Source organism: Monodelphis domestica, chromosome 6 (genome assembly GCF_027887165.1).
Source record: "Monodelphis domestica isolate mMonDom1 chromosome 6, mMonDom1.pri, whole genome shotgun sequence".
NCBI classification, from domain to species: domain Eukaryota; kingdom Metazoa; phylum Chordata; class Mammalia; order Didelphimorphia; family Didelphidae; genus Monodelphis; species Monodelphis domestica.
Genome location: NC_077232.1, coordinates 17,037,775 through 17,052,392, shown reverse-complemented (window position 1 = coordinate 17,052,392; position 14,618 = coordinate 17,037,775). Strand labels below are relative to the sequence as shown.

The 14,618-nt window shown below is 35.9% G+C and overlaps 1 protein-coding gene across 1 annotated transcript in view; it reads right to left on the bottom strand.

Moving 5' to 3' along the window:
• The window catches only part of LOC103105123 (butyrophilin-like protein 2), a 57,827-nt gene extending 44,959 nt beyond the window's left edge, over window positions 1-12,868 (bottom strand). Inside the window, exons 1-2 of the mRNA XM_056803741.1 lie at window positions 12,492-12,868; window positions 5,667-5,945 (exon numbers count right to left, since the gene is read on the bottom strand). Coding sequence (XP_056659719.1) covers window positions 5,667-5,945; window positions 12,492-12,735 — 523 coding nt within the window. The 5' untranslated portion in view covers window positions 12,736-12,868. The remainder of the gene's footprint in view (window positions 1-5,666; window positions 5,946-12,491) is intronic.
• Window positions 12,869-14,618: the final 1,750 nt, after the last annotated feature.

The following is a 14,618-nucleotide window of genomic DNA, read 5'->3' as shown; positions in this document are numbered from 1 at the left end:
ATTTCTTAACAAACAGTGTTTTGGAAAACAGAAACACACTTCTCACGAAAAATCCAATCCCATAATATCTCCCCTCTTCAAAATTGTGAGACTGGACATTTACATGGATCTGGGGAATTGCTGATGAATTTAATTCCTAACATTATCCAATTTTTGGTAGCTTCACTGTATATGTATGTATAGATGTTGAACGAGAAAAAAACACATCAAGTTGATCTTTAAAGCAGGAGGTCAAATTTCAACACCATGAAAGAACCAGAGGAAATGGGATAGAGAAAGAGAAAGAAAGAGATCATCAGCACATCCACATAGATTACCCATTTACAGCAAGGGGGATGCCTGATTTGACACTTCCCTTCTATCAAGTTTTCAGATTTGTTGATTTCAAGGAATGACCACAGAACTTGGTTTCTCCATTTGTCAAATGAGAGGGTTTAGTAAAATAATCTCTAAGGTTCCTCACAACCTAACAGTGTATGCATCTATCCCAAAACAATACTCATTATCTTTGTGATATTTAAATTATGACAGCATCTATGAGCTACTACTTTCTCAACGATAAAATTAAATCACTGGACTACATGCCCACAAAGGACACTTGAACTTAAAAAAATTAATTCTAACATAATATCTATTTCCAATAAATGCCTCATTCTTTACTGCATTCACTTCATTTAATTTTTCAAAGTTAATTCTTTCAATTTCTGATTTAAGAAATATTCTCTTTCCAAAACAAACACTTCACAGGAAAAATTCACACTTCTAATCTCTCTGCTATACAAACTATAAGAATGAGATGAGTTCATTGATTTAAGGGATTCTCAATCAACTTAGTTCCCAGTATTGTCCAGTGGAATATAGAATCACAATATGCAGATTCTGGGATATGAACAAGAAAATAATACATAAAATGTCAATTTTCAAGAAGAGCCATAAAAGGAAGGGAGAGAGAGACATAGCACGAGAAAGAAAAGACAGAGAGATCATGAGCACTTCTATTTAGATAATCCATTTACACTATGGTGGGTGCCTCATTAAACATTTCTGTGCTTACAAATTTTCTACTTTGTTGATGTAGAGGAATGACCACTGGAATAAGAAACTGAAGACCTAGATTTGACACCTGATTGTCATCATAGTCATTCACTCTGTCCCCATGGAAACCATCTTCTTGGTTTTTTCATCTCTAAAATTATAAGGTTGTACCACATAATCTCTACATTTCTCACAATCCAATAATGTACAAATCTGTACTGTGTCTCACACTCAGTCTCTTTTTGGTATTTACAAAGTGTTAGTATCTGTGAGCCTCTCTTTTCTTATCTGTAAATGAAACCTTTCGACTCCATGATTTCCAAGGAGGGCAATTTGAAATTTCAACTGATCATTCTAAGGTAATACTAACTTCCACTTAATGAATCTTTTTTTACTGCTTCCCATTCACTAGTTTTTCAAAATTATCTGTTTTTATTTCTTAAAAAACAGTGTTTTGCAGATAAAGAAATCAAAACTATCAATAAGCACATGAAAAAGTGCTCTGAATCTATCATAATTGGAGAAATGCAAATCAAAACAACACTTAGATACCACCTCACACCTAGCAGATTGGCCAATATGACAGCAAAAGAAAGAAATGAATGTTGGAGGGATTGTGGCAAAAATGGTACATTAATTCATTGCTGGTGGAGTTGTGAATTGATCCAACCATTCTGAAGGGCAATTTGGAACTATGCCCAAAGGGCTTTAATAGACTCCATGCCCTTTGATCCAGCCATACCACTCCTGGGATTTTACTCCAAAGAGATAATAAGGAAAAATACATGTACAAAAATAGCTGTGCTTATTGTGGTAGCAAAAAATTGGAAAATGAGGGGGTGTCCTTAGATTGGGGAATGGCCAAACAAATTGTGGTATCTGATGGTGATGGAATACAATTGTGCTGAAAGGAATAATGAACTGGAGGAATTCCATGTGAACCCAAAAGACCTCCAGGAATTGATGTAGAGCAAAAGGTGCAGAACTAGGAGAATATTGTACACAGAGACTGATACAGTGTGGTACAATCTAATGTAATGGACTCCTCTACTAGCAGCAATGTGATGATCCAGGACAATCCCAAAGGGACATAGGAGAAAAAAAATGTGTTCCATATGCATAGAAAAAACTATGGGAGTAGAAACACAGAAGAAAAACATATGATTGATCATATGGTCCAATGGGGATATGATTGGGAATGTTTACTTTAAATGATCACTCTATTGCAAATAGAAATAATATGGAATTAGGTTTTGAACAATGATACATGTAAAATTCCCTGGAATTGCTCACTGGCTATGGGAGAGGGTAGGCAGGATGGATGGGAAGAAGTCATGAATCATGTAACCATGGAAAAATATTCTAAATAAAGTTTTTAAAAAAAAGAATTGCCTTTGCTTCTTTTTAGGCCCTGAAAATGATCCTTAAGTGGTTAGGGCTCTGTGCAACTGTTTAAGACTGTACATTGCTTAGAAGGTACCAACCTGCATTGTTAGAAGGTATATCCTCATTTGAGCAATCTCTATACCAGCTGCTCTGTGTTCTCCTTCATGCTAGAATAATTTACATTGTGTACACCTTTTTGTTCTTATTCAATCATTTCAGACATGGCTGACTCTTTGTGACCCCATTTATGGTTTTCTTGTCAAAGAACATAGATGGTTTCCTTCGGTTCATTTTGCATATGAGGAAACTGAGGCAATCAGGGATAATTCATTTCCTCGAGGTCACACAAGGTCATAAATCTGAGGCCAGATTTGAACTCAGGAAGATGAGACTTCCTGACTCTAGACTTGGCACTCTACCCACTGTGCCATCTGGCTGCCATGTGCAGCTCTTTACCTTTCTCTTTTTTTGTCTTCTGCCATTTAACAATGATGATGATGATGATGACAAGAAACCCAATGATTAGACAGACAATAATCCCAATCCATATTTCCATCCGATGAATGACATTTGGAAATAAGGCATCTGAAAAATTCAAACCACATAGTTACACACCAGACTCAGATCTGCTAGTGATTTTTCAGTGATCTTATAGAATAGCCACCCCACCTAATTTTGCAGAGAAGGAAAATAAAGCTTAGACCAGGTTTATGGTTTACTTGGTGGCTACAAAATTAGAATTTAAAACTCCTAATTCCCAACTGCCTCCAGGGAATAGTCCCTCTTTTTTTACTAGGTCAGGTTTTCTCCTTTATTGTGAATTTAATAATCATCAACACAAACATTTCCAATTACAGAGATACAAAGAAGATACAATAATTTATACGATGATACAATTCTACAAAGGAGATACAATAAAGACACAATCATGTATCAGAAATGCACCGAGAAAGAACACTATGAATGTGGAGGGATGTACAGCATCTATCAAGCTCAAGGAGAACAGTAGCAAACTGTAACTGTGTAACTATTACCCAAAAAAGTAGAACAGGGTCTCAATTCTAGTTTCCATTCCAGTCCACACCCCACTATGGAATGCCCAAAGAAGAATGCCAGACCAGGTAGAAGACAAATTCTGTCACTAAAGACACAGAGTTTTTTAACTGCTCCATCATGGCTGAGTCCAGCAACAGTTTACTGATTCCCATCCAAGGAAAGACCCATAAACATGTTGCTCAGACCCAAACCTAATAAGTATAAATAAGTAACTTGCAGAAGTCAGACTAAAGTGAAAGCATTGGATTTTGCTCTGGATTGAGCTACTTTGGGAGCACTGGAATCCGGCACTATCCCTGAGATCCATGAATCACACCACACTAATCACCATGTCCCAAGAAATCCTCCAAAGGACTCAACAGGACAGAAGCTCATCTCAGATATCCCCACCAAGCATAGTTGTGACATAAAGACCAAAGTCAGGAATGAAACTGGAATAAGGAGCAAAAAGGAAAAAAAATGTAACAAAAAAAAAAGTTCTCATGATAATAGAGATGATCAAGACACAAACCCAGGAAAAGAAAATTATTCCAAAACATCTGCAAGTAGAGCCTCAAAGATAATTATAACTTGCACACAAATTCAACTCTAATTCCTGAAAAAACAAAACAAGAACTTTTTTAAAAGTTAAAATTTCATTTTAAAAACAAAACAAGAGTGCTTGAGGGTAAAGAAGAAATAAAAGCCATGAAAAAAAAGATATGGAAATAATAAATAGCTTGGAATCAATGTACAAAAACTTATCCAAGAAAAAAAATACTGTGAAAATCTGAATTGACCAAATAGAAACTAATGACCCCATGAGAAACGAAGAAATACTGAAGCAAAATCAAGATTTCTATCAAAAACAACTGATCTAAAAAACACATTAAAAATATATTAACTATAACTGGGTGGTGTAAAAGACATAACTAAAAAAAAAGAAACGAAATATCATGTTTCAAGAAATAATAAAAGAAAACTACCCAGATCCCTTAGAAGCAGAGGGAAAACAGAAATGGAAAGAGTCTGATGGTCATATCCTAAAAGAGGCCCCAAAATGACAATAAGAGGTTCAATTGCAAGAAGGAAGGATTTGTGGGGAAAGATCATGAGATGTTTAGATTTCTTTTTTTTATATATTTCTATAGAGCATCCAGTTTGAGATATGTAAAAAGAGGTGAGATGTGAGATTGGTGGCCAGGAGAAGTTAGGGCAGGATATCTAGATCTGGACACCACATGAACAGAAATGATCATTGAACCAATAGAAGGTGATGAGACCAATAAAGGAAATAATGTAGAGTAAGAGAAGAATGGAACCTTGCATCATCAACAGTTAGTGAGCTCACTCTGGATGAAGATTCAATAAAGGATACTGAGAAGTGATCAGACAGTTAGGAGGAGAACCAGGAGAGAATTATTTCATGAAGTCATAGAGAGAAGAAAGTATCTAGAAGAGAGTCATTAACAATATCAAATACTGCAGATGAGTGTGATCATTTTTTCAGAAAAAAGTCATTAGATTTGACAGATAAGAAGAGATCATTCCTAACTTTAAAGAGTGCAATTTCAGTTGAACAATGAAAGCAGAAGCCATATTAGAGAAAGTTTCAAATCAAATCACAAGAGATGAAGTGGAGGGTCCAAATGTAAATAGATGGCTTTCTCAAGATTAACTATGAAAAGGAGGAGAAATTTGGGCAGAGAGCTACTAAAGATGGTGGGAGCAAGTAGGGGAACTTTTTGGTTTGCTCCTGTTGTTTTTGTTTTAAAGGATGAAGGAGACTTGGGCATGTTTGGAGTCAGCAGGAAAGCAACCAAAATAGAGAGAGAGGTTTGCATGTTATCTCCTCCCATTAATCTGGGAGCTAAATGACAATAAAGGCAGGTTTTTTTCCCTTTTATTCATAAACCCTTAGCACTTGGCACCATAGCTGACACACAGTAGGCACTTATTAAATGTTTATGCCTGATTGACTTACTTTATGACTCAGTCTCAGTTTCTTCATATGTAAAAGTAAGGACTTAGATTCCATGTCTAAAATCCCTTCTATCTCTGTATCTTATGATTCCTAAAGGTAGAATTTGGGATGTTCTAACAGTAATGGGAGAACTATTTGAAATTCTGGCATTTTGGCCTGCCTGTTATATGAAATTCTACTCTATCTGTTCACAAAGTTGACCCTAGTGCTCAGGGAGGGAACTAACCTGCCAAAGAAACACTTGCTTCCAGTTTTTGGCTGAGAAGAGGGTTCTCAATGACACAAGAAACAATCTCTTTGGAATCGGCAGACACAGTGATTGAGGTTTCAACAGAGAAGAGCCCATTCTCTTTCCTACTGATCGTGGTGCCTTGTGACAATGACTCCTCTGTCTGGTTCCTCCAGTGCACTTCAGGTTCTGGGTACCACCCTGCAGATGTGCACACCACCCGAACCCTTTTATTTCCAGCACCTTCAATGTGTAGGTGAGGGGAAGAGCCTGTACCTAGAAAAGGAAAATAAAGCAAGCAAAGGTAAATTTATTTCCTAGAGACAAAGAGGAATTTGTATCCATCTTATTCTTCCTTATTATATCTATCAAATATAATTTTGGGGAAAATATCAAATGAGAGAAACACACAGGTCTCTCTGCCTAGGATGATGCTACATATTTATATTTTGATTCCATGGTAGGGATGCGATTTCAAAAAGCAAAATGACCCCTGACCTCAAGGAATTTATTAGGGGCATGAATTACATGTATACCTCTTTATAAATACAAAATTATTTCAGGGAAATAAAGAAATCACTGGCAGCAAATATGATAGACTAGCTAAAATAGTAGATTTCCCAGACTGGAATAAAAACATTCTTGGTAGGCCAAAGTTATGACATAATTCTAAAATGAAATAATATAGGAATAAATGCAAAGTCCTACATTGGAGAATTATTTGTTTGCTTTTTAAAATTCACCTGTATAGGTATACAATAAGGGAGAGATGACAGGACAAACTACGTGAAGTAACAGGTTTTAGTGAACTGGTATGAATTCATCATTAAGCCAAAAATACTAATGACCCTTTAGGTTATCCACAGATTGTTTTGCAGCTACTGGTTCCTGCTAAAAGTTTTTGTTCAGTTATATCATATTTTAAATTAATTTATTAATTTAGAATATTTTTCCATGGTTACATGATTCATGTTCTTTCCTTCCCCTACTCCCTCCCCCCTCCCAGAGATGATGAGCAATTCCACTGGGTTTTACATGTATCATTGTTCAAAACCTAATTCCATATTATTAATATTTGCAATTAAGTGATCATTTAAAGCCAAAATCCCCATTCCTTTACCAATAGAACCATGTGATCAATCCCATGTTTTTATTCTGTTTTACTACCATAGTTCTTTCTCTACATGTGTATAGCATTCTTTCTTCTATGTCCCTTTGTGATTGTCCTGGATCATTGAAATGCTACTAAATGCTAGTCAAGAAGTCCATTACATTTGATTGTGCCACAGAGTTTCACTTTCTGTGCACAATGTTCTCCTGGTTCTGCTCCTTTCACTCTGCATCAATTCCTGGAGGTCATTCCAGTTCACATGGAATTCCTCCAGTTTATTATTCCTTTGAGCACAATAGTATTCCATCACCAACAGATACCACAATTTGTTCAGTCATTCTCCAATTGAAGGACATCCCCTCATTTTCCATTTTTTGCCACCACAAAGAGCATCTATTCCTATACTTTCTAGTGTTTTCAATAAGAATAGGTGTTGTAGTTTGTCAAAGGCTTTCTCTACACCTGTTGAGATTATCATATGATTACTGTTGGTTTTGCTGTTGATATGGCCAATTATGTGGATGGTTTTCCTAATATTAAACCATCCTCTCACCTGGTCATAGTGGATAATCCTTGTGATAACTTACTGTAGTCTTTTTGCTACTATTTTATTTAAGATTTTTGCATCTATGTTCATTAAGGAGATTGGTCTGTAGTTTCCTTTCTCTGTTCTTGGTCAGTGTGACTTTGGAATCAGTACCATATTTCTGTCATAAAAGGAATTTGGTAAAACTCCTTCTTTGCTTATTTTGTCAAAAAATTTGAATAGCATTGGGATTAGTTGTTCTTTAAATGTTTGATAGAATTCACTTGTGAATCCATTTGGCCCTGGAGATTTTTTCTTAAGGAGTTCTATGATGGCTTCAATTTCTTTTTTCTGAGATGGGATTATTATATATTCTATTTACTCTTCTGTTAATCTAGGCAATTTATGTTTTTGTAATAATTCATTTTTCCACCAGATTTTTAAATTTATTGCTATATAAATGGACAAAATAGCTCATAATAATTACCTTAATTTCCACTGCATTAAAGGTGAGATCACACTTTTCATCTTTGATATTGTTAATTTGATTCTCTTCTTTCTTTTTTACTGATTAGATTAAGCAGTACTTTATCAATTTTATTTGTGTTTTCAAAGTACCAGGTCCTAGTCTTATTTGTCAGTTCAATAATTCTTTTATTTTCAAGTTTATTAATTTCTCCTTTGATTTCTAGAATTTCCAATTTGGTTTTTATCTGGGAATTTTTAATTTGTTCTCTTTTTAGGTTTTTTTAAGTTGCATGCCTAATTAATTGATTTCTTCCCTCTCTGCTTTGCTGCTATATGCACGCAGGAATATAAATTTCCACCTGAGTACTGCTTTGACTCTATCCCATAGATTTTGATATGTTTGATATGTCCATTCTCACTATTGGGGGCTACAGTATCCCCATTGTCATTCTTTTCAATGATATCAGTAATTGTTTGTTCTTTGACCCTCTAGTTTTGAAGAATTAGATAATTTAGTTTCCTATTAATGTTATATTTATTTTTTCATAAGCCTTTACTAATTATGATTTTTATTGCATTATGATCTGAAAAATTACAAAAAAAAATTTCTGCTCTCCTACAAATGTTTGCAATGTTTTATTCCCCACTCCATGGTCAATTTTGTATATGTAACATGTGATACTGAAAAGAAGGTATAGTCCTCTTTATCCCTATTTAAGTTTCTCCAGATATCTATTAGATCTAATTTTTCTAACATTTCATTCACTTCCCTTACTTCTTTCTTATTTATATTTGGGTTCAATTTATCTAGTTCTGATAGGGGATGGTTAAGGTCCCCCGCTAGTATGGTTTACTATCTATTTCCATCTTAAGCTCCTTTAGTTGCTTCTTTTGAAATCTGGATGCTATACCATTAGGTGCACATATGTTAAGTACTGATATTTCTTCATTATTTATACTGCATTTCATCAAGATGTAATTACATTCCTTATCTCTTTTAATCAAATCTGTTTTTACTTTAGCTTTGTCTAAGACCATAATTGCTACTCCTGCCTCCTTTGTCTCAGTTGAAGCCCAATAAATTCTACTGTACCCTCTTACCCTTTGTATGTCTACCTGTCTCAAGTGTGTTTCTTATGGAAAACTTATGGTAGGATTCTGTTTTTTAATCCATTCTGCTATCCACTTTCATATTCACAGTTATGATTACTGTCTGTATATTACCCTCCATGGTGACTTCCTCCTTTAATTCTTCCTCTTCTCTTATCCCTCTTACCTTCCCCTCCAAACTTGTGTTTTTAGTCAGTATCCCTCCTTTGCAAGCCCTAATGTTACTCCCCTTCCAACCCACTTCCCTGTTATTATTCCCCTCTTACTCTATTGTCTTTTAAACAGCCCCCCAATGTGTCCCTCCTTGCGTTGCTCCCCTCCCCACCAGCCTGCTTATTACCCTTCTACTTTTCTATAGTGTACAATACAATTCTCTGCCACAATGGATCTGATTTTTCTTCCCTCTCTGAATCAATTTGAGTGAAAATAAGATTTAAATATTACCTGCTGCCAACCTCTTCCACCCTTTCATTGTATTGTCATCTCCTCCCCTCCCCTATGTACTTCTTTATGAAATATATATTCACCCCATTTTTTCTCTTTTCCCATTTCCCTTATTATTATACTCTTTTTACTCCTAGTTTTGTATATATTATTCACATATTATCCTATACAGTTTGTCACTTTACCCTTTAAGTATACTTCTTCTACCTACCCCAATGATAATAAGAATTTTTAAGATACCAATATCATCTTTTCATATATGAATGCAAATCATTTGAATCTATTAGTGCCTTAAAAATTGTTTGTTTGGTTTTTTTTTCTTTCTTAATTATTTTTGGCTAATCTCTTGGGTTCTGTATTTGGACATCAAATGTTCTATTTAAGTCTGGTCTTTTCTTCATGGATGTTTGGAAATCTTTATTTTATTAAACGACTATACTTTCCCCTGCAAGAATAAAGTCAGTTGTGCTGGGTAGTTGATTCTTGGTTGTAGACTCAGTTCCTTTACTTTCTGGAACATCATATTGCATGCCTTCCAGTCCTTCAGTCTGAGTGCAACCTACGTAATCCTGACTGTAGCTCCATGATATCTAAATTATTTCTTTTTATCAGTTTGTAGTATCTTTTCCTTGGTCTGAAAGTTCTTGATCTTTGCTATAACATTCCCCATCATTGTCAATTAGAGATTTAATGCAGGAGGTGATCTGTGGATTCTTTCTATCTCTACTTTATCCTCTTGTTCAAGAATAATGGGCAGTTTTCTTGGATAATTTCCTGTAGAATGATGTCCAGGCTTTTGCTTTCATCACAATTCTCAGGTAGTCCAATAATTCGTAAATTGTCTCTCCTAGATCTATTTTCCAGGTCTGTTGTTTTATTAATTTGGCATTTCATAGTTCCCTCAATTTTTTCATTCTTTTGATTTTGTTTTATAGATTCTTGCTTCCTTTTGAGGTCATCTGTTTCTAATTGTTCAATTCTAATTTTTAATGACTGAATTTTATCCCTGACTTTTTTATCCTTTTTTTTCCTTTTGATCTATTTTTCTTGAGGTCTTTGTTTTAATCTTTCACTTTCATTGCCTTGTTTTCAAGCTTATCAATTCTGGCTTCAAGACACCATTTTCTTGTTTTTGTTCATGTGTGTCTGTTTCCAGATGATGTATTTTGCTTTTTAAGTTCTTTTCCCAATTTTCTTCAATGTCTTCTAATTGGTTTTTTAATTGGTTTTTTTAGTTCTTCTAGAGCCTGAGTCAAATTTTGTGGAGTTTCTGAGTTTTTGCTTGGTGTTCCTTGGTCCTCCTCTTTTCCATTTCTTCTTTGTTCATTACCTGAATAGAAGTTGTCAATTATAGTTTCTTTTTTCTCTTTCTGTTGTTTACTCATATTTTTTTTCCTCCTATTTATTGGTTATATTATTGCTCCTCTGCTTAATTACTGGATCTGTGAGTTTGGGCTTTTGTAACCTGAAGGGACTTCTTCTCTGCTCCATTGTTTAACTGGATTAGGTTGATAAATTGATCTATTGTATTAATGGGACCTGAGACCAAATGTTCCCTAGCTGAGGGTAGAGGCTGAAGGTGAAGGTGAAAATTTGAAGGCTAAAGGTAATTACCCCCAGACCTCCCCTCTGCTCCTCTCTGGCAGACTCCCAGGCAAAGCCCTGAGCTTCCTATGGTGGTACCAAGGTACTCCATCTCAATTGCAGCCTTTACTCTGGGATCTTAGTCAGTCCATGTTCTTTGGCAAGTCTAGGTGCAATACATGGGAGACTGGTGTTGGATCGTTCCCTTATACCTGAGAATTCAACTTTATGTACCTGCCTTTCAGGATGAATCGAGTAGGAGATACCTGTGGCTCTGACTTCTTGTTGAGTTTTGCTTTCTGTTAATTTGTACTCTTGCTCTTCTGGTTGTTTGCTAGCTCTGTGAGTCTGAGCTTTTCTGCCCTCTAGAGGCTTCTTCTCTGCACTACTGATAAACTGGATTAAGCCAGTTGAGCTGACCTCTAGAACTAAATGTGCCCTGAGGACAAAAGTTCCAGAGGCATGGGCCTAAGATGGAGATATGGTGGCTGAAGGCTACAATCAGGCTTCCCTTTTTTCTGCTTCTCTCCTCTAGCTGCCTCCTTGCCAGCTGTGGTCAGAGTGCTGAGCTTTTTGAAGTTGTGGTAGCAAGATACTCTGTCTCAGCTGGAGCCCTCACCCCGTGATCCCACCAACTACCCTAGACTCAGCACAGTAGGTGGGGGAGGAACACTGGTATCTTCTTTCTTGCTTTTCCTTAAACCAGAGAATTCAATCTGCTCTGCATACCTTTCAAGTTGAATCAAGCAGGAGGGTCCCATAGCTCTGTTTTCTTGTTGGATTTGCTTTTCTGTTCCCCTTCAAGTGCTTTGTTTTTGATTGGTATAGAATAGTTTTCACAGAGGAATTGGTTTCTGCTGCTTTGAAGCTACCATCTTGACTCTGATCACATTTTCTTTTCAAAAATATTTTAGCATTTATTCTTTAAGTTTTCTGTTCCAAATTCTTTCCCTCCCTCCAGCCTCTCTCCCATCTACTGAGAAGGTAACAATATGATATACATTATACTAGTGAATTCACTCAAAAAATTTCTATATTAATCCATTCTGATATTCATTTCAGTTTTAGTAATGAATTTATCTCCTTCACAGCTTTCATTATGATTGCTATGTATTTCCCTCAATCCTATCTTCTTCTCTTTATGTTTTCTTCTTTTTGTCCTTTTTTCTCTCTTGAACTGGTTAATCAATACTTCTATGAGCAGAACAATTTCCTAAAGCCCCTATAGTTGCCAGTGTCATTCCAGCAACCTCCAGATCTCACAATTTCACCTTGATCTGATCTCTCCTCCTCTACCTCTTTGCCTTTGTCAATTTAGCAGGTTTGAATCACCCCAATTACTACCACTGAGCTGCTTGTCTCTACCCTACACACTCTTTTCCCTCCTAACTCTTGAACTTTATCTTTAGATAAGCCCTTCATATACCTCCAGTTCAATCAGCTCATCTCAGACCAGGATAACATTAGACCAACCCACCATGCATAGTTTCATCCCTCTAGCATAATGTTTATGGATGTGTGTGCTCCCCTCAGGTAAACACTACCAACATTCACTACCAGGACACTGGCACATACTCACTTGCCACATCCACTTGGAATTCTGCTTCACGATTATAAGTGGAACGTGCAAAGTAACACCGGTACTTTCCCTCATCAGAAGGTCGGACATGATGGAGTCTCAGGGCCACATTCCCTCTGGAAATGTTCTGACGAAGAAATTCTGTCCGCCCTTGATAGTCTAGATGCTGTTGTTTCAAATAATCCTTTTCATATCTGTATTGATGTACCAGATCTGACTGGTCATGAAACCATATCACATCCATATGTTGAGCATCCAACTGGGGAGAGAGGTGGCATGGGAATGTGACATCTCTGCCCACCAAGGCAATGATTGTTTCTTGTGGTCCCAACACAATGAACTCCTCTGGAGAATGGAGACAGATATGTTAACTCCATGATTGATAAATGAATAGGAACAAAATGAAAGACAATATGACCTTGTAGCAAGTCACAAATTTTTAGATCTGGAAAAACATATTTAAACATTGAGTCCAATTCTTCATTAAAGAAATCAGAGAATCTTACTATCTAAAGGAAACTCAGTAACTCCTTATTAAAGGCAGTCAAATCCTATATCAGATAGAGTCTATCTAGTACAAAAATCACTTCTACTTTATCTCTTAGAATTAACCTTCTATTGACTGGTTGGGTTTTCCCAGCAATGATGAATTCTCCATGTCTCTTTTCCCAGTTAAATAGACTGATAAGGACACAGTGGACCAAGATAGACATCATAATAAACAATGGCCTCTGTGGCAAGGGCTACACTAAAAAAATTATTAAATTGAGCATAGAATCACTAAGAGATATTCCTTTTATTAGAGGATCTCCTTGGATTCAAATTATCTTGATACAAAGGTAAAACAATCATGAAACAAAAGAAAATTAAAATGAGCCTAAAATCAAACATATTTCTTTTAACCGTAAGTTTAATGCCATAATCATTGCAAATGGATACGTACTTAAAATATTAAAAGTAAACTAAAAATAGAGGGAAATTAGTCTATAAATATGACTAGAGAAACAAATTCTTAACAAAACAAGGTAGAAGAGAGCACAAAAGATAAAATTAATGTCCAATGTAAGGTAGTACATTGGATAAAGCACTGAACAGGGAGCCAGGAAGACCTGAGTTCAAATTCTGCCCCAGGCACTTAACAATTGTGTGACCTAAGGCAAAATACTTACCCTGTCAGCCTCAGTTTCTTCATCTACAAAATAAAAATAATAATAATGGAACCTAACTTGTTTTTGCAAGGGGAAAAAATGAGAACATATTTATAAAACTCTTCACAAACCATAAGTACTCATTAAAGCATTTGTTTCACATCACACTGAAAAAGTTTTCCATGAGGGAAAAAAAATCAATATTGTTAAGGATAAAAAAGGGAAATTATACTTTTAGAAAACAAAATATTTGCATCAATTTTCTCAGATTAGAAACTTATACTCAAGATATATAATGAATTGACACAAATATAGAAAATCAAAAGCCAGTTCAAGTGAATAAGTGATGAAAAGGTATGAAGGAAAAAAGATTTCAAAGAATTTCTCTTCCTGAGAGTAACATTGTTTATTAACAGATATAGATGCCTGCTAACAAAGAATGTCTCTTTTGCTGCCTCCTATGCAAAGGACACTCCAGCCAGTGTGACTTGCTTTTATAGGAAGCTATATCCTCTTTCTGATTGGCCTGACAGTTTCTCCCTTAGACCTCACCTGGTAAACCCCACTAGTGGATGTTTCACAGGAAAAGGTAGACTTAGAGACTTCAACTCTTTCCTTATTACTTTGTCACAGGGGAGGTGGGTCTTTGTCTAAACCAGCAGACTGATAGCACACCCTTTCTCCAGCAAGAGACATGACTGGCCTGACTTACTTTCAAGTGGGTCAAAGTTCTACAGGGCTGGTCAGCCATTGCTTCAAATGTCTATAATCCTATTGATGTCTCAACAAAAGACAAAAGGTTTCAGCCCAGCTTGATTGCTTCAGAGCTGAGAGTAACCTTAGTCTGAAAGGAGGCAGTTTCAGCCTGATATCTGAAGGATAAGGGGGAATTATTTCACATAGAAACACTATTAATAAATTATACAATTCAATACTAATTTTCCTCATTCCTTCTGATTTGTTGGGAGACAAAATCTTA